At 34.0% G+C, this 20,796-nt stretch overlaps 1 protein-coding gene across 10 annotated transcripts in view; it reads right to left on the bottom strand.

The window, feature by feature from the left end:
• Window positions 1–20,796, bottom strand: part of CNBD1 (cyclic nucleotide binding domain containing 1) — a 490,155-nt gene that overhangs the window by 443,305 nt on the left and 26,054 nt on the right. For 3 of the 10 annotated variants that reach the window (XM_045050104.1, XR_006592680.1, XR_006592679.1), the window contains exon 1: window positions 11,013–11,468. The exons of 1 other annotated variant lie outside the window; for it this stretch is intronic. In XM_045050104.1, the coding sequence (XP_044906039.1) occupies window positions 11,013–11,100 (88 nt within the window). In that variant the 5' untranslated portion in view covers window positions 11,101–11,468. Of the gene's footprint in view, window positions 1–11,012; window positions 11,474–19,651; window positions 19,673–20,796 lie in introns of those variants that run through there. 6 more of the 10 variants (XM_045050108.1, XR_006592681.1, XM_045050106.1 and 3 more) reach the window with 5 other exon arrangements.

Below are 20,796 nucleotides of genomic sequence, written 5' to 3'. Positions count from 1 at the left end.
CATAATAGCAAAGGAAAAAAAGATAAAATGCCAGAAATAAATTTTATTGAATGGCATAAAAAAACATTTGCAAAAATTGGAAGTAGGGATGAATTGAATATTGTAAAAAGTTCTTTTTTAAAATATTTATTTATTTATTTTGAGAGAGAGAGAGTGAGAGTAGGGGGGAGGGCAGAAACAGAGCAGAGAGATTCCGAAGAAGGCTCCACGGAGCCCAATGCAGGGCTCAGTCTCACGAACCATGAGATCATGACCTGTCAAGAGCCTGATGCTTAACAGACTGAGCCACTCAGGCACCCCTTACAAGTTCTTAAGTAGGAATATTCAATATCATAAAGACATCAATTCTTCATAAATGAATCTTTAACACATTTCCAAATAAAATACCCACTTGTTTATTTGCTGAAAAAGCCCAAATATTTCTAAAGGTCATATAGGAAAACAAACATAAAAGGCTACAAGTCTTTTAAAAAAGATTAATCAGTGAAGGTTAATCTTACCAGATACAGAAGTATATTATAATGCTTCAGAATTATAACAATTCAATACAAATGCATAAATACACAAGAAATAAGTGGAAAAAGTAAACAATAGTTTCCAGAAATACATCCAGAATGCATATGAAAATTCAGCATATAATAAAAACTGGCATTTCAAATTAGTAAGAAAAAGATGGATTACTCAACAAATAGTATTAGAATTGATTGGTCATTTGGAAGAACATTAAGTTGTAGCCATACATCACTATTCTAAAGTAAAACTATTGCAAAATAAATTCCAGATGCACCAAATATTTAACAACCTTAATATTAAAAATAAAACTACAGGGGCGCCTGGGTGGCGCAGTCGGTTAAGCGTCCGACTTCAGCCAGGTCACAATCTCGCGGTCGGTGAGTTCGAGCCCCGTGTCAGGCTCTGGGCTGATGGCTCAGAGCCTGGAGCCTGTTTCTGATTCTGTGTCTCCCTCTCTCTCTGCCCCTCCCCCGTTCATGCTCTGTCTCTCTCTGTCCCAAAAAAATAAATAAATGTTGAAAAAAATTAAAAAAAAATAATAAACTACATAAGTAATAAAAGGAAGCAAGCAAAAATTATTTTTAAATTTTGGCATGAAGAATAGCATTCTAAGAAAGAATCAATAACAGAGGACAAAAACTGTCCAAGCAATCTAAAATATTTGTATAACACAAAAATCATAAACATGAAAAAAATACAAGCTGAGAAAAATACCTGCAAATTACATGCCAAAGGGCTAACTTATTTTATACACAAAGATTTCTTTCAAATAAAAGGAAAAATAAACCTCAATGAATGGGCAAGAGACATATAAGTAGACTGTTCACATAAATACAAATGACCACAAATATATGAAAAGATTCTAAATCTCACTCATAAAGAAATGCAAACTTACAGAGTAAATAAAACTATCTCCAATTAATTTATTGGCAGAATATTTGTTTTATAATGCATGATGTTAGTATAAATACTGTGAAATAGAAACTTGCATATGCTGATGGTAGGAGTAGAAATTAGTACAAACTCTTTGAAGGCAACTTGTTAATAGTTATCAAAATTTAAAATGCACACATCCTTTGGCCTTGCAGTGCTATTAATACACATGCTTGCCAACTCAAGAGGGTAGTACAGGATGTTTATTTGATTTTAACAGCAAAAGTAACTAGAAAAAAATCCCACTGTATTATTAGAGAGAATCCAGCTGTCAGGAGACTGAAACCACACCAGTAATTTCAATAGAAAAAAAATGATACAAGGAACTATTAGTCAAATATTAAAGAATTGAAGAGACAAAAAGGGAGCCACAAATATCATGCAGAAAGCATCTACCACCACTCCTTTTGCTGATAAAGCAAAGGGAAGAGGTTTAATTACTAAAACTTGGAAGCTGGAAGCAGTGGCCCTAAGAAGCAGTGCTTCTGAGACAGTGTACCAGCAGCTGGTGCTGGATTGTTGAGGGGGTGTGATGAAGCTATTTCTGGCAACACTGGGAAAATTGCAAATGGAATTATCTGCTGCTGCTGGAACAAACAGCCGCTGCTTGGGTGAAAAAGATACACTCACAAGGAGAAGCAAACCAGAAACAGAAAACAAAAGGAGGGGCCCCTTGGTAGGTCAGTCAGTGAAGTGTCTGAGTCTTGGTCATGATTTCATGGTTTGTGAGTTCCAGCCCTATGTGGGGCTTTGCGCTGACAGTGCAGAGCCTGCTTGGGATTCTCTCTCTCTCTCTCTCTCTCTCTCTCTCTCTCTCTCTCTCTCCCTCTCCTCTATATGCCCCTCCCCTGCTTGCTCTCTGTATCTCTCTCAAAATAAATAAACTTAAAAAAAAAAGAAAAGAAAACAAAAGGATAAACATATTCCTTAACTTTGCTCCTGCCTTCCAATCTCCAACACGTGCTATTGACAGATTCTAACAGGAAGCCAGCTGGCTTCTTGAAAAAAACTGGTTTGCAGAGCCTGAGCCCAGCATTACAAAGCAGAATATATAGAAGGGTGGAGTTGAAGATGAGACACAATATATTAAATAGCACATCCATTAGCAGTATTTTGGTGTATTCAAATAATGAAATATAGTTATAGCCACTAAAATTAATAAGGTACATATCTACATATTGACATGAAAGGCCTTCATAATATATGATACTAATAAGTAAAAAAAAAAGTAGGATATAGGGTAATAAAAATGCTCTACCATATGCATTAAAATAATATAAAAATATATAAATATTAAAATATATACATGTATATATAATGTTTACATATATATGTAAAATATATAAACATTAAAAATATATACAAGGAAAATGTTTTTCATGATAGTTACTTTTGAGGATAAAATTAGGAGTATGGGTTGGGGGAAGACTCAACTTTTCAATAATTTTTTGTGCCTGATGCATATGTTATTACATAATAACTTTTAAAAGACACCTACTCACCAAAATTCCCACAAATTGTGTAATATTTGTTCACCTTTCTTCTTTTATCACCTGCATGCTAGGCATTAGAGATACAAAGACACATGAAGGGTAACCACTTATCTCCAGATATTTATCTAATAAGAACCATAAACGTAAGGCACATTTTTATGATTTTCCAGGTCAGAGACATGGAAGACATTACTTCATACTGGAGAAGCCAGGAGAGTCTTTGCAGAGATTCAAGTCACTGACACTGGAATTATAAGAATAAATAGAGCAAGATAGATGGGAACTCCAAGAGGAAACATGAGCTAAGGCATAAAAGTACGGTGAGGAGCATGATGTTATAACTCAAGGAATAATATTCTCCCAGCATAGGAACTCTCCAGCTCTATTCTACAGAGACCATATAAAGGTAGAGTGTTAACTAGATTGCTAGGTAACATTGTTCATGATAACAATGATCCCTGACAGAGGAGTTGCATATGAACCAAGAGAAAGTATAGATGATATACAAATACCTAATGGAGAGCCACTGAAATGGACTTTCCTGACCAAAGTGACTCTTTTTTTATCATTATAAATTTTTTATTGACATACAGGTGACACAGTTTGGAGATTTCTCAAAAAACTAAAAATACAAATAGCATAGATACAGTAATTGCACTATGGGTATTTATTCAAAAAAACAAAAACATGAATTCAACAAGATATAGGAACCCCTATGTTTACTGCAGTATTATTTGTAATGGCCAAGATATGGAAACTACAATGACTCTTGTGACTGAGAAGTTCCTTGCAGAAAACTTAGCAACAGTGTCTATGGGATTTTTTATAAGAGATTATGGTTTCTGCAGGGTATGACACTTTTAAGCCAGGACAATTCCACACCTGCCCTATGTGATTCTCATTACCTTGAACCTGAACTATGCTGGGGGTAAAGAGGGTTGTGCTGCTGCTTAGGCAGCTGTGAAAACCACTGGCACAGAAGGGGAACATCTGACACTGCCCTTCTGGAAGATTACAGTTCTCTCCTACCCTTTGGAGCACATATGCCAAATATGGTCATCTGAATGCTTCACTGAACCTAGGAACTCCTCCTGTCCCCCTGAACAGTATTGCAGATAGGTTTTAAGAATGTCAATCAAAGCATTTTAGCTGTAATGGAGAGTTATATCAATGGAAATGTTAAGTCTAGAACATGAGAGACAGATTTTAGCCAAAGCGTGAAATTTTTAAATGCCAGAGACTGAAGAAAATGGATTGTAATCTAAGTTTTGGAAGAAAGTACAACCCTGACAGCTTTTGTGTGGAGAGTTAACATGATCAGATTCCTTTTCAAAACATCATATTTTTAAAAAGGAATCTGGTCCATACTATATGTCAGAAGGAACTCCAGAGATCAGTTCAGTGAAAAGCGACAGAGGACCAATCTAGGTGGCGGAGGGTAAAAGAGGACTAATGCAGGAGGTATTTCTGAGATAGACTGCCTAGAACAAAGCAGTAGCCTGAGATGTGAGGGACAATATAGTGTGGCAGCTAGCGGAGATCTGATTTGCAATGCATTGCAGTTTACTTCACGGTCTCCTGCCTGAACCCCCAGTCACGATTTGAGCTCAAGTTTAGGTTGCCATTACTTAATTTCTAAAGGTCACTCAAGATTTTCTGACAAAAAGTACAAGTACATAGACATTGTTATAACAGCGGTAAGAAAAAATAATAATAAATGCTTGTTTTTTCAAAAAGACATACATCTTTTCTCCTTTGGGATTAAAAGAAAGCAACTTCTACACTGAAAAATAAAGTTGAGTAAATAATTTTCTAATACTTCTCTTCCTAAATTACCAAGTAGCATTTTCCACAGGGACTATTATGGATTATACACACACAGAGACATATATAAACATTCAACCATCTTTCCCACCTTTTATTCCTTCTTGGAATATCCATTCTCATCATTTATCTCTGTTTTTCAACCTTGTCTTCTTGTATACATTACACTACACAGTCTGCTTCTCTATCTTCTCCACTGACAGGCCACCCTTTTTCTTACTGCACTCTTAGGATTTGAATGCTTTAAAACTTTAAAATGGAGCAATAGTCACTTTTCCAGATAAATATATGTCTTGAAACTCCTTTCATCTTTAGTTTAGCCACTATAAAACTAAGAATCTCTCAAATTACAGGAAATGCCCTTGAAATGTTAGGAATGATGACATGGTTTTTTCAGGTTTTCTGTAAATGTACATTGTAAAATGGAAAAAAAAAGCAAGGAAAATATTCACTTAGGAGTACTATCTTGTTTCTAAATTCCTTGAAGTGTCTCTAGTCTTCTCTTGAGTGCCATTTTTTTTCCTTCTACATCCTCCTATGTTGAAACAAGCAAGATGTACTTACAAATATCTTGTGAACCTGAAATACTTTTGTTACTGGAACAAAAACAATGAAAAAAAAACTTTTGTTAAAGCACTGAAATTCTTTCTCCCAGATAAACCAGCAGTTAAAATGAAAAAGCATTTTTGAACTTGTCCTTTCCCAGAATAAGCCTAATAAGCATGAAGAAAATAGAAGCAAAGCTATTAACCCAAACAAAGATAGGTAACTAGACCATACTCTAATGGTAAGTGTAAAAGGGGCTTCCTCCAAACAAATACTAAAGGACAGCTCCCTGACTTCTATTAAAAACAAATTTAAGACATATTTCTTCCCTTTGTCTCTTCAGGATATCAACTTCTAATAATAACAGGGTATGTGTTTACCTAGACCCAGATGCTATTTCACCCAGGTGGTAAAACTACTATAGATTTTGTTAACTGTAAGTTTTTAAAACAATTCTCATCCAGAATAAGAAGTGGCAAGATGTTTTTTGCTTTTGAGAACAATCATCTCTTTCCAAGGGTTAGCAAGCTGTGAAGAATCCTGAGACACAAGTCAAAAAGACTATAGAAGGAGAAAACTGGAAAGTTTCAAAGAAAAAACGTGTAAGTGATTTAAGAAGCTTAACTACTTGGAGTGCCTGTGAGCCTGGATTTCAGTTAAGGAGACAGCACTGGAGGGTTGTTTAAAGATGCATGGCATATTCTCTCCCTTAAATTAAGAGTGCCTCTAAGTAGTCAAAATGGCAAAATGCAACAATGCATATACATCATTCAACTGGTAAAATGTAGATGGCATTTCAGGGTGGTGGGTAGGAGGAAACGGTACTGCTACTGACTTTGTTGTTGTTTTGAGAAAATTCACTGCACGAATGATACTGTGAAGATTCTCTACCACTTGCCAACTGTGTGAACCTTGGTATGAAACCCAAGCCTCACTATCCTTCACTGTAAAGTGGACCATGTATTAGTTTTCTATTGTTGCTGAAACAAATTACCACAAACATGTCAACTTAAATCACAAATTTATGATCTTACAGCTTTAGAAGTCAGAAGCCTGAAAGAGATCTATGTTAAAATCAAGTTGTCAGCAGGGCTGCTTTCCTTTTGGCAGCTCTAAGGGAGACTCTGTTGCTTTGCTTGTCCAGCTTCTAGAGGCTGCCCAAATTCTGTGGTTCACGTCCCCTTTCCATCTTCAAAGCCAACAATGGGTAATTGAGCCTTTCTCACTCTGAATCTCACTGACTCTGAGTCACACAGCTCCCTCTTTCACTTACAAGGACCCTTTTGATTACAGTGGGCTCAATGCAAAATCCAGAATCTTCTCCCATTGCAAGGTCAGCTGATTAGCAGCCTTAATTCCATCTGCAACCTTAATTCCTCTTGCCATGCAGCACAGTTAATTCACAGATTCCAGGGATTAGGATATGCACATCATTGGGCCATTATTCTGCCTTCTACAGACCTCATAAGAATCTTGTGAGAAATAAATGAGATAACATAACATGCAAAGTGCTTACCCACTGCCTATAAAAAGCCTTCAAATACTACTCACATATAAAATTTACATATAAGGTAAACATGACTCACTAAATGTAACCTAACTAAACTTATCCAAAGTAAGTCAGGATATATATAATAGCTGGATTTTTTTCTAGTTTTATTAAGAAATATTTAACATATATCAGTGTATAAGTTTAAGGTATATAGCATAATTGTTTGATTTACATATACTGTGAAATGATTATAATAGGTTTAGTTAACATCCATCATCTCATACAGATATAAAAAGGAAATGGATAAAAAATTATCCTTGTGATGAGAACTCTTATGATCTACTCTCTTAACTTCTCTATACAGCATATAGCAGTGTTAACTATAGCCATCAGGTTGTACATCACATCCCTAGTGCTTATTTATCTTGTAACTGGAAGTTTGTACCTTTTGACCACCTTCCCCCAATTTATCCTTCCTCCCACCACCCGACCCTCTGGTAACCATAAATCTGATCTCTATGAAGTTTTGTTTTGGTTTTTTTTTTGAGATTTTTGAGATTCTACACCACCCGACCCTCTGGTAACCATAAATCTGATCTCTATGAAGTTTTGTTTTGTTTTTTTTTTTTTGAGATTCTACATGTAATGAGATCATACAGTATTTGTCTTTGTATGTGGCTAATTTCACATAATGTCTTCATCCATATTGTTGCAAAGGGTGGGCTTCTCTTGTTTTTTATGGATGAATAATATTCACTTGTATATATACCACAACTTCTTTATCCATTCAGGCATCAATGAACACTTAGGTTGTTTCCATGTCTTGCCTATTGTAAGTAATGTTTCTATGAAAATAGGGTGCAGACAACTCTTTAACATTTTAACTACCTTTGGATATATTTCCAGAAGTGGAATTGCTGGATCATATGGTAGTTGTATACTCCATACTGTTTTCTGTAGTAGCTGTACTAATTTACAATCCTATCAACAGTGCACAGAGGTTCCCTTTTCTCCAAATCCACACCAGCATTTGTTATCTCTTATCTTTTTTGATAATGACCATTCTAAAAGGCATGAGGTGATATTGAGGTTTTAATTTGCATTTCCCTATTGACTAGTGATTGTAAGCATCTTTTCACATACCTTTTGTATACTTTCCATGGAGAAATGTCTATTTAGGTCCTTTGCCTATTTTATAATTCAATTATTATTATTTTTTTGCTACTGAGCTGTATGAGTTATTTATATACTTTAAATATTAACCCCTTATCAGATACATAGTTTGCAAATGTTTTTTACCATTGTGTAGGTTGTCTTTTCACTTTGATGGTGCTTTCTTCTGCAGCGTAGAACTTTTTTAGTTTGATACAGTCCCACTTTTTTGTTGTTGTTGTTGCCTGTGCTTTAGGTGTCATATCTAAAAACGCATTCCAAAACCTATGTCAAAGAATTTTTCTACGTTTTTTTTATAGGAGCTTCATAGCTTCAGGTCTTATATTTCAGTCTCTAATCCATTTTGAGTTAATATTTGTGAATATTGTAAGATAAGGGTCAAGTTTCATTGTTTTATTTTTGAATATACAGTTTTCTCAGCATGATTTATTGAAGAGACTGTCTTTTCTTAATTGAGTGTTCTTGGTTCCCTTGTCAAATACTAGTTGACTGTATTAGGTTTACTTCTGGACTTTCAATTCTGTTCCAATGACTATTTTTTTTGTACCAGTACTATACAGTACTGCCTGAATGAGTATAGCATTGTAGTACCCTGCTTTGTTCTTCTTTCTCACAGTATTTTTGGATATTTTGGATATTTCTCACAGTACTTTTGGAGTCTTTTGTGTTTCTATTTTTAGGAGTGTTTTTTTCTTTTTCTGTAAGAAATGCCCCTAGAATTGTGGTACGGGTTGCATCAAATCCATACAAATTTTGGTAGTATTGACATTTTAATAATATCAACTCTTCCAATCCATGAACACAAGATAACTTTCCATTTATTTATGTCTTCTTTGATTTCTTTCACTAATATCCCAATAACTTTCAGACTAGAAATCTTTCACCCCCTTGGTTAAATTTATTCCTAAGTATTTTATTGTTTTTGATACTATTTAAGAGGGATTGATTTCTTTATTTCATTTTCAGAAAATTCATTGTTAGTGTATAGAAACACTGATTTTTGTATGTTAATTTTGCATCCTGCAACTTTACTGAGTTCCTTGATTAGTTCTAACAGTTTTTTTGGTTGAGTCTTGGGTTTTCTATATATAAAATCATGTCATCTGCAAATGGAGACAATTTTAGCTGGATTTTTTTAAGGTCCTTAACTGAACTTTCCTATTTATGCCTATTGCAGTTTGAATCATTCCCATTTATATCTTCTTTATAACTCAGATTTAGTCAAATTATCAATTGAAAGCATATTCACATGTGCTTTCATGAGATCATTGTTTCAGCAGAGACAGAGTTTGCTAAGGGAAGTTGTCTATTTGCTAGAGTTAGCACAAAGACCGAGTTACTAAGCAAGCAGGACACATCTCCAAAGAGAAGTCATAGACATAGAACATCAACTAGGAACCTCTGAAGGGAAAACTGTGCTCCACAGCTTTCCATTATGCTCTATTCAGTTCTGAGATCAAATTGCTACTGATTTTTCATCTTTTTATCACTTCATACAAGTTAAGTGTCCTTGGGAGACACTACAGAGGGTAGCACATATCTCATCCCATTGATTCTAAATTAATTTGATTGTTTAGCAGCTACTGTGCTTCCTAGGCTGCTAAAGAAATTGTCTTAGGGTGATTTTTTTTTCTTTTGTATAAATAAAACCTGTCCAGTAGAAGCTGTGGATTTTGCAAAATTACATTCAATATTTAGTTAATATATGTGAATATAATGTTAATATGTGAACATATATAGTTATGGTCTATATATATTATATATATAGTATATATATTATATTATATATATAATATGTGAATATATAAAGTTAACATGTGAATATAATTCACATAGAAATTCAAAACATTGACTACATTCAAGACTTTTTTCACAATAATAATAAAAACATATAAAAGTAACATATTTAGGAATTAGTTTAACATAAAGACTTTGTCTAACACTATTCAAGACATAAATATACCCCTTCAAAAGGTTGTCAACTGCTGCCATCTTTTCCCCTAAAGACTATAATTATTAATTTTAAAAAACTGATGTGAAAAAGTTAACTATCACAGGAAGATAAAAGATAGACAGGTTAACTTTTTCAAATCATACAGCAAACTTACCCAATGAATATTAAAAAAACAAAACAAATGCTTTATTGAAGTTGAAAAATACCAAGATTATTATCTTTGTTATCTAGAAGATGTTTTTTAATCACAACTAGATCACTAGGTCTAGATCACTAGATCCTAGATCACTAGGACTGTTCTATATTATTAGTCAGTATATTGATAATCAAATATAGATATATCAATTTTATAGCTATGACAAGAAGCCTTGAGAAAACGTTCTGGGTGTAGACTGACTATATAAAATAAGAAAATGCTGTCAATTGTATAAACTTCAAAATATTTAACTCTACTTTATAATTCCTATCATATAAATCAAACACTACAAAATAAAAACAAAATTAAGTAGGAATACATTTCAGAGGAAGAATAATGGAAATTATCTCTTTTCTTTCCTTGAAATTTTTAATCAGAATTCTCCTAGTGAAAACTAAGTATTAAGTAGCTCACAAAGGGCAGGGCTGTAAGACTGACTCTGGGTAAGCACAAGAAGACCTGCCAGAAACAAGGGGTTTGATCACTGGTGAGCCATGTGATCTTTCCATGCCTTTATTTTCTTTTTTCTTTAAAAGTATTTCTTACCTGAAGTTCTGAAAGTTCATAAAGATCCTAACCTTACGAATAATATACTTGAAATCTAGAGGATTGAAATGACTTCAGGGGGACAAAGTGCCCCATTTCTTTTTTTTTTTTTTAAGTTCATTCTATTAATTTTGAGAGACAGAGAGATAATCCCAAACAGGCTCTGCACTATCAGCACAGGGTCCGATGCAGGGCTGGAACTCATTAACCGTGAGATCAGAAATCGAGTCAGGCGCTTAACCAACTGCGCCACCCAGGCACCCCAGAAGTGCCCCATTTCTTATATATGGGGTTAAGTAGCACTGAAAACTATGACCAACTGTTGATGTATTCCTTACTCACTTGGTAAACTGCGAAGGGGAGGAGGCGGCACATTGTTTATAGCTATCATATGAGACAAAATAGCTGCTGGGAGAGAAGGCAGAGGCATCCTGATGGCTCCAAGGCAGCTGGTCAGAGGCTACTGGAGAGGCAAATGATCCTTCTTTGCCTTGAAGCATCATAAAGCAGAATCCTCAAGGTACTCTTTGATAGGCTGAGTACTCTGGAATCTTCATGTTCACAGTTCTTATACAGTGCACACCATTTCCAAGAGTTAAATATAGACCAGAAAGAACTATATCCTAATCCTAGTCCAGTGTAATTTATGAAGGGGGTTTTGTTATCTATAAAGAGTAGTAAGAATGAAAAGGGAAATTCTACAAGGCAGATACAGGAAAATCAACAGCACATGAGTCCAGATTAGGTGAAATAATTCATTTCATTAGTCACCCATAGTCCAGAAACCTTTTTTCTACCTCCTAAATGTTTATATTGGGTATTAGATACCTTATTTGTAGTACCAGCAACAGGCTATTTATACTGATCTCCATGGCTACATACACAGGGTAAAATATCTCTTCTAATTATACACCAATAAACTTACCCCTGCTTATATGCAACCATATTCTACTGTAGTGTGACATATGTTTTGGTTATCTTCTGTTGCTTCAAAATAATGAGGGCTCATTACAAAGACTAGGGTTTAGAGTCTTAATTAATGTATCTTTTGATCTGTGTTATCTCTCAAGCCTTTAAAAATATTTTCCTGGTTGGCACAAAAAGAGACACTCAGATCAATGGAGCAGAATAGAAAACCCAGAAATGGACCCACAAACATATGGCCAACTAATCTTTGACAAAGCAGGAAAGAATATCCAATGGAATAAAGGAAGTCTCTTCAGCAAGTGGTGCTGGGAAAACTGGACAGCGACATGCAGAATAAACCTGGACCACTTTCTTACCATACACAAAGATAAACTCAAAATGGATGAACAACCTAAATGTAAGACAGGAAGCCATAAAAATTCCCAAGGAGAAAGCAGGATAAAACCTCTTTGACTTGGCCACAGCAATTTCTTACTCAACACGTCTCCAGAAGCAAGAGAAACAAAAGCAAAAATGAACTATTGTGACCTCATCAAAATAAAAAGTTTCTGCACAGCGAAGGAAACAATCAGCAAAACTAAAAGGCAACCAACAGAATGGGAGAAGATATTTGCAAATGACATATCACATAAAGGGTTAGTACCCAAAAATCTACAAAGAATTTATCAAACTCAACACCCAAAAAGCAAATAATCCAGTGAAGAAATGGGCAAAAGACATGAATAGACACTTCTCCAAAGAAGACATCCAGATGGCCAACCAACACATGAAAAAATGCTCAACATCACTCATCATCAGGGAAATACAAATCAAAACCACAGTGAGATACCACCTCACACCTGTCAGAATGGCTAACATTAACAACTCAGACAACAACAGATGTTGGCGAGGATGCGGAGAAAGAGGATCTCTTTTGCACTGCTGGTGGGAATGCAAACTGGTGCAGCCACTCTGGAAAACTGTATGGAGGTTCCTCAAAAATTAAAAATAGAACTATGACCCAGCAATTGCACTACTAGATATTTATCCAAGGGATACAGGTATGCTGTTTCAAAGGGGCACGTGCCAATGTTTATAGCAGCACTATCAACAATAGCCCAAGTAAGGAAAGAGCACAAATGTCCATCAATGGATGAATGGATAAAGAAGATGTGGTCTATATATACAATAGAGTATTACTCAACAATCAGAATGAAATCTTGCCATTTGCAACTACGTGGATGGAACTAGAGGGTATTATGCTAAGAGAAATTAGTCAGAGAAAGACAAATATCATATGACTTCACTCATAGGAGGACCTTAAGATACAAAACAGATGAACATAAGACAAGGGAAGCAAAAATAATATAAAAACAGGGAGGGGGACAAAACAGAAGAGACTCTTAAATATGGAGAACAGAGGGTTACTGGAGGGGTGTGGGAGTGGGGGGTGGGCTAAATGGGCATTAAGGAATCTACTCCTGAAATCACTGTTGAATATATGATAACTAACTTGAATGTAAATTTTTAAAAACAAATTAAAAAAAATTTCCTAGTGTCATAACTGTAATAAATAACACTCAAAGGACTGTGACTGATGCCTGAGGCTGACCACTAGAACGGTAACAATTTATTGATCAACTTCATCTAGAAAACATTAATAACTAGAATTGAAAACTTTAGTTGTACTATAAAAGTAACACATTTATGTTGCAACAGTTCCTATTAAATTGTATCTGCACTAAATCAATCAATCAATAGTATCTGTGTAATAAACTTCACCACAACTTTTCAATTTAATATATTTTCCTGTCCCCAGTTTTATAAACTCTGGACTCAGTGTAGACTCAAATCTGTTGAGTCTTACCATTGCTTTTCATTTTTATTTCTTATATACTAGTCAGATACCTTTACCTGCATAGGTCCTATCACAGAATTGTACCTTGACATCCCTACCATACCACCTTCGTAATCCCTACAGCCTTCATTTGACAGACTCCCAGATCTATTCTCTTCTCATCCTCACAGTCAAAACTCAAAGAACCAAGGATCGGTTATAAAAGTTAATTACAAATTACTTTTGCATTTTTCATGTATTTTGAACAGATGGGTCTCTATTAGATGATTTTTTCCCTTTGACAAATTGTTTTGATCAAATGAATCAAAGAAGTTTTCGAAGTCCCAAAGTTTCATAATGATCAATTTCCTCTCTGATTCCAATTTTATCAGTTCTTATTTTTATTTATTTCCTAGGTTTTTTCCCCTTCTTTTCTAAATTTTCACCTTTTCTTTTTTCTTTTCTATATTTCCTATATAGAAAACACATATAATGAAACCTACATATCATAGTAATTTCACATCAAACTCAATCTTGCCTGAAAATTCTTTTAAAAATATGAAAAATTGACAATACAAGTAAGAACATCAAGAGAAAACAGCAAAACAAACAATTTTAAAAGCTCACTTAATTTTATTTGAGTTTCTATAATTTTCATGGTTTTGTGTATTTTCTAATATCTGCTGGTATATGTCAGGAAAGCATCCATCATATCACAAATTCAGCTCCTCCAAATGTTTCCTTTTCTTTTTTTTAAGTTTATTTATTTATTTTGAGACAGAGAAAGCGTGAGCAGGGGAGGGGCAGAGGGAGAAGGAAAGAGAGATAATTTCAAGCAGGCTCCAGGCTGCCAGCACAGAGTTTGACACAGGGCTCAACTCACAAACCTGTGAGATCACGACCTGAGCCGAAACCTACAGTCAGACACTTAACTGACTGAGCCACCCAGGCACCTCTCCTCCAAATGTTTTCAATTAGTCTTTCCAAGGTATTCTGAATCCACTTCCGATTCATTCTAAGAACAATAACGTAATCACATAATCACATGATTTTTGTTGATAGAAAGATATATTAACTTGTCAATGCCTGCATATTCTCTATAAATCTAATCACTTCTCAAACACTTATTTATAAAATTATTCTGGGCAAGTCACTTAATCTGCCTTAGTTTCAATATCTTAATCTATACATATAATGCAATCATATATATAGATATTAACATCAATACAAACATTACAATACATACATACAGACAGACTATATATATATAATCACAATGCATCATACAAACATGAAGATTAAATTACAAATGAATCTAAAGATCCTAGCATAGTTTCTAAATATATTAATCATTCAATTATAATTTTGTTAGTAATAATAATATTAATATTGCTGAGGTAAACCTTGAAAAATTCACATGGATTAAATACTTTTTAAATACTTTGAATAGTTTTTTTAATATTTATTTTGAGACAGGAGACAGAGGGAGGGCAGAGGGGGAGAGAGAGGATTCCAAGCGGACAGCTCAGAGCCCAATGCAGGGCTCCATCCAATGAACCACAAGATCATGACTTGAGCCGAAATCAAGTGTCTGATGCTTAACCGACTGAGCCACCCAGGCGTCCCTAAATACTTTTTATTAATGTAATAAGAAACCCTTTTACATGGGTTCCACTCACTCCTGTGACATAGTCAGGAGGAGTATATTACAGATTTATTGTCCAATATATACCTTAGGTATTGCTTCTGTATCACAAAAAACAGTAATAATAACCAAATTTACCATGAAAATTTTCTATACACTATGAACATTTCCAAATAAATTAATTCCAAAAATATTGTTTCAATTAAAATTTTAAAAATTGTTTTAATTCACATATTTGTATTTAAAAATATAATTCTCAATTATAATAACATTGTGTGGTGACAGATAGTAGCTACACTTATGATGAACATATAGAGATATTGAATCACTATGTTATACACCTAAAACTAAAACTAAAACGTTGTGTGTCAACTATACTTCAGTAAAAAAAGTTTAATAAATTGAAAATATATATAATTATCAAAACATTTGTATAAATTAAAAATGATTAGATTCAAAATCCATTTATATAAAGTGTTACATATCATATCATTGGCCACTCTGTTCTTTGAAAGGAGAGCCCATAAATTACAAGTGCACATGCCTATAATAACTGCAAATCAAAGTAAATTATATATGTATTATATATATTCACATGAATAGTATCCAAATTAACCAAAATATACAAATTTATACACAATTTTATATAAATAGAAGTTTATAAAGCAATAAACTAACAAATTACAATATTTCTTTATTGTATACATATTTATAAAATGTATACATGTATACATATTTATGTAAACATGTATACATTTATGTAAACATGTATACATATTTATAAAATGCATATATGGAAATGAAACTTATATGGTAATTTGTAATGCTTAGTTCCATGTATCTCAAAGTTGCTAATAGAAATGAACACTCAGTGCAGAGATACTGTCATTATCCTCTGACTTAAAAAATTTTTCTAAATTGCTCTGAAGTATAATTTTATGTACTTCCTAATGGTTTTATTGTGAGATAATTTATAAACAACTTAACTTCCAATTTATCAATACATTATTAAAGAAATAAATCCATTTTCCAGATCCAATTGACAGTGATATGTTGGTGTATGAACATTTGAGTATCTACCTATAATGTGTAAATATACTACCTATAATCAAAAAAATCTTTGTTTTTGATTCATATCAGTCTCTTTATCCTATGTAGCCTAAACAATAGTATATTCATGTACAAATATTCACAGCACTTGCCACAGATATACATATTCTTTAAATGCATATTGAATTCAAATCACACACAAAAAAATATTTTCTATTTGAATGAGTTATTTATCTACCTAAAGAAAGGGACCAAGTTTCTCAACAGATGGCTGCACGCATTTATTTAACTTGTTGCTCTAGCATTAAGATAGTTTTTCCAGAACTGCACTAATCACTGCACTTATGAACTAAGACCTATCTTCAGTGTTTCATTATATAATTGTATATTATATTATTGTATAATATATTTGTAACTTCATTTATTAGAATAAATATGTCAAATTAAGATAGAGTTGCATAATTTAACAGCAGACCTCAAAAGATTTACCAAAACAATTCCCCCGTTGGTCTAAAGATTCACAGGTATAACATATGCTACATCCAGACAGCTTTACTGGATGAATGTTAATTAGTCACAATTCCAGTGCTTCTGTAACCCCTTATCTCAGGCATGTAAGTTTATAAATATCAAAGCTTAGACAGGTAATAAGCAAAAATCTGAACCACCATACAGAAAATGGCTCCCAAGTACTGGCAAAGTGGATCAGCGTTTGACTCAGAAACTAGAAAACAAGAACAAAGAAGGATACGCAGAACAAAGAAAATACACTAGCCACTCCTAGTTAAGGGTTTCATAAATAACCAATTCAAAGAAATGAATCCATTAAGGTCAATCACACTGTGCTTTTATATGTATTATCATATGAAGAATCAGGTAGGTACAGCTTTAGAAGCCAGCTCAGTCATTACATAGCCCTGCCATATGGGAAAGGTTATTTACATGCCTTAGTTTCCTGTAAAATGAAATGACTGTATCTATCAGGTTATTTTGACAAAGGGAAGAAAATAGAGATCACCCAACACAGCACTTATAACACAGTTGTGCAACTGTTAGCTCTTATATTTTCTAGTTTTCTCTATATACATATATGTATATATTTATGTTACTTTAGCTCCATCTTACAGGATTGTTATAAGGATTAAATGAGCTAATGTTTTTTTTTTAAGTTTTAATTTAAATTCCGGTTTACATACAGTGTAACATTAGTTTCGGGGACACAATATAGTGACTCAACACTTCCATACATCACCCAGTGCTCATCACAAGTGCACTCCTTAATCCTCATCACGTATTTAACCCATCGCCCCACCTACCTCCCCTCTGGTAACCATCAGTTTGTTCTATATAGCTAAGAGTGTTTCATGGCTCACTTCTCTCTCTCTCTCCTTTCTTCTTTCTTTCCCTTTGCTTATTTGCCCTCTCAAATTCCATATATGAGTGGAATCACATGGTTCCTGGAGATAATGTTTTAAAATGCTTAACACCTTTCCTTAAACATGTAAGTACTCAATAAGTGGTAGATGTGATTAGATGTTGTCAGTAGCAGCCATGATTGCAAAAGTAATAGTATCAGCTTTCTCAACTAATAAATGTGCTGTTATTTTAGGTAGAACTCATTACTTAAAATTTCAGTGCCTATTTGAGCATGACATCTTTATACTAATAAAAATAGAGCAGAATTCCTTAGTTTTGTGTCCCCAGTTCTGGCAAATACTGCCACACAAAAATAATCATGTAATGAGTGATATGCACTTTCCCAACATGGTTTTATATATATATATATATATATATATATATATATATATATATATATATAACCATGCTGAAAATGTAAGGATAAACCCAATCACATCTAATATTTATTTACATCTCTTCTTTTTTTAATTTTTTTTTAAATTTTATTTTTGAGAGAGAGGTAGACAGAGTATGAGCCGAGAAGAGGCAGAGAGAGGGAGACAGAATCCGAAGCAGGCTCCAGGCTCCAAGCTGTCAGCACAGAGCCTGATGCAGGCCTTGAACCCACAAACCACGAGATCATGACCTGAGCCAAAGTTGGATGTTCAACCAACTGAGCCACCCAGGTGCCCCTATTTACATCTCTTCTATAGGCTTCTTCTAGTTTATGTCTTAATAATAACTCATGTCACATGATCCTTTATAAAGTCAAAGCTTTCTGCATCCATTTGAGCATTATAGCATTTCCACATGAGAGAGGCAAGTAATTATTTTCAAGAAAAAAACTGGGGAATAGTGAAGATGAGTGATTTGTCCAAAACTACACAGTGGCACAGTGGCTTAGAATCCTAATCAGGTCTGTTTCAGGGCTGGAATCCGAAGCTAGTGGAACATAAATTGAAGAAGACAAGATGAGGGAAGGGGACCAGGTAAGGGGGGCTGTTGGATTTGTTCAGGAGACTAATGATGAAGGTTTAAACTAGGGCAGGACAATAGGGTAGAAAAAGAAAGAATGGCTGATGAGCAACAGAGGCTAGAGGGAAGAATGAGTTACAGAATTTCGAGGATTCTGCATTTCATGTTGAGTAGATGCAACTACATTAACCAAAATAGAGATGAAATCATGTGGTGATGATTATGATGATGATGATGATAATGGTAAAAATAATAATAAAAACAGCCAATATTTACTGGACACTTTTTTTGCAAGGCATCAATTTGAACACTCTATACCTATTTATCCCTCACAACCCCGAGAGGTAGACACAATTTATGAGGCCTATTTTATAGATAAGAAAAGTGAGGTACGTGGAAGTAATTAGTTTAAGTTCATAAAAGGCAGAGTAGATCTTACTTTTAACCCATAGCAAAAGAACCAGAGGGGCTGGACCTGAAAAGGGATTCTTAGAAGGTTGTGAAATAATGAGCAGATCAGGAAAAGATAAGACATGGGATATCTGCTCCTCTCTCTTTCCTCAAAAGGATTAAACTGTACTTTATCCATGAACCCTAGGAATTGTTTTCTCTGTCTATATCCTTCAGAAAATATTTATAAAAATTTGGGATCTCACTTACAAATAAGAATGTCATTTTAATACAGAAATCACCATGAAGATGAATCCAGATGCAATTTGATTTTTTTAATTGAGGATATTTCTTGACAGATATAATAACAAATGTTTTCTTAAAATATACACATGAACTATCTGTCTGAAATGACTCTTAATAGTCTTAAGTGACAGGATCAAAGTAAGGCTTCATGTCAGCCCTTTTTATAAGAAATACAAATATTCAGCAGGAAAGGCAGAACATTTTAATATTGAAGGAAGACTGTTTAAAATGATCAAGATGTTATCAACTATTGATTATAAATGAAAAACATCTCAAATGAAATCAACTGTTCAAGGAAATAATTAAACTTTGTAACAACTATGTAGTCTGGAAAACTACTGAGATCAGAAACCTTTGTTAGACTTAATGGTATTAGCAATTCCCATGATGACTTTTAAATAAAATTATACCACGAAACTTTAAAAACATCTTCTCTTACTGACTTTAAAATTATTTCTCTTTATAGGTACTCACAAACAGATGGAATCTCCTTATTGAAGATCAATTTTTCCTAAATAAAGAGTACAAAATGTTTACATTACCAAGAATTTTAACCAGAGTAGCATGTTAAGACATTCACTTTACTAGATTATGAGTGCCCTAGTATTTTAATGTCTCTTCAAATCTCACTCTGAAAGCAACAAACCCATTTGTGTTCCATTTATTACAAAACCCTTTGAGTTTATTTGGTCAAAATTTACCTCAATAATATACATCAATATACTATGAATACAAGCTAATTCATAGCACTTTGGTTCAAATTTCTATTCTCACAAGAGTCAGAATTGAATGATAACATCTGTGGACTATATTCCAATTGCCAAGTTAAGTGATTTCTATGCATTATTTTCTATTTAATTCAATCTTTGTGAAAGTCGATGTGGCAGAAACTGATACTATTCCCATTTTACAGATCTGGAAACAAAGTCTTGGTGATAAGAAATAATTTCCCAGGTCTTCCAGCCATTGAAATGTATCTCAGGATGCAACCTCTAGCTGGCTCTTAGCCTGTTGGTTTAGCTTCCACTGGAGCAAAGGAAAGCATTGTCAACAATCATTTTCCCTGACCTATTTTAAATGTTAATGCCTCTTGTTAGAAGGAAGACCCTTTTTAACCAAATAAGTGTTCTTAACAAAGATGTGCATTACCCAATTTTTATTGCATGCTGTGAATACTGGCTGGCATAGTTTCTTAGATGCACAATCTATTTGTTCTCTTGACTTTTCTCCAGATACATTAGCTTGAATTCACATTTTGCTCTGTAGGTGCTCAAAATGCATTTAAATTTAAAAGTACAGTGCCGACAAATACAGGAGGACGTAAACCAGTCTCCCTTATCTAAAAGGAAAAAAATAATAATAATGTCCCTTTCTCCTTCTTCCTTTCTTGCACTTTCTTTAGTATGACTTTGATATCCTCAAAGATTAAGTTGGCTATATTCTCAGCTGCCTAGAGAAGCATCTAGAAGGGTCAAACAAGTGTTCATGGAACATGATTCCTTGTCCAATCCTGCCCATTCCTTACACAGCCTTACTTTCTAGCTTGTGGGATTATGCAGAAAGAGGAGTAAAGTACTGGCATGGCAACATTCATAGAGCCTATGAACAGCATGAACCAT

Source organism: Felis catus, chromosome F2 (assembly GCF_018350175.1).
Source record: "Felis catus isolate Fca126 chromosome F2, F.catus_Fca126_mat1.0, whole genome shotgun sequence".
Classification (NCBI taxonomy): Eukaryota; Metazoa; Chordata; class Mammalia; order Carnivora; family Felidae; genus Felis; species Felis catus.
The sequence above is the reverse complement of the archived record's forward strand: the minus strand, read 5'-3'. Positions and strand labels throughout refer to the sequence as shown.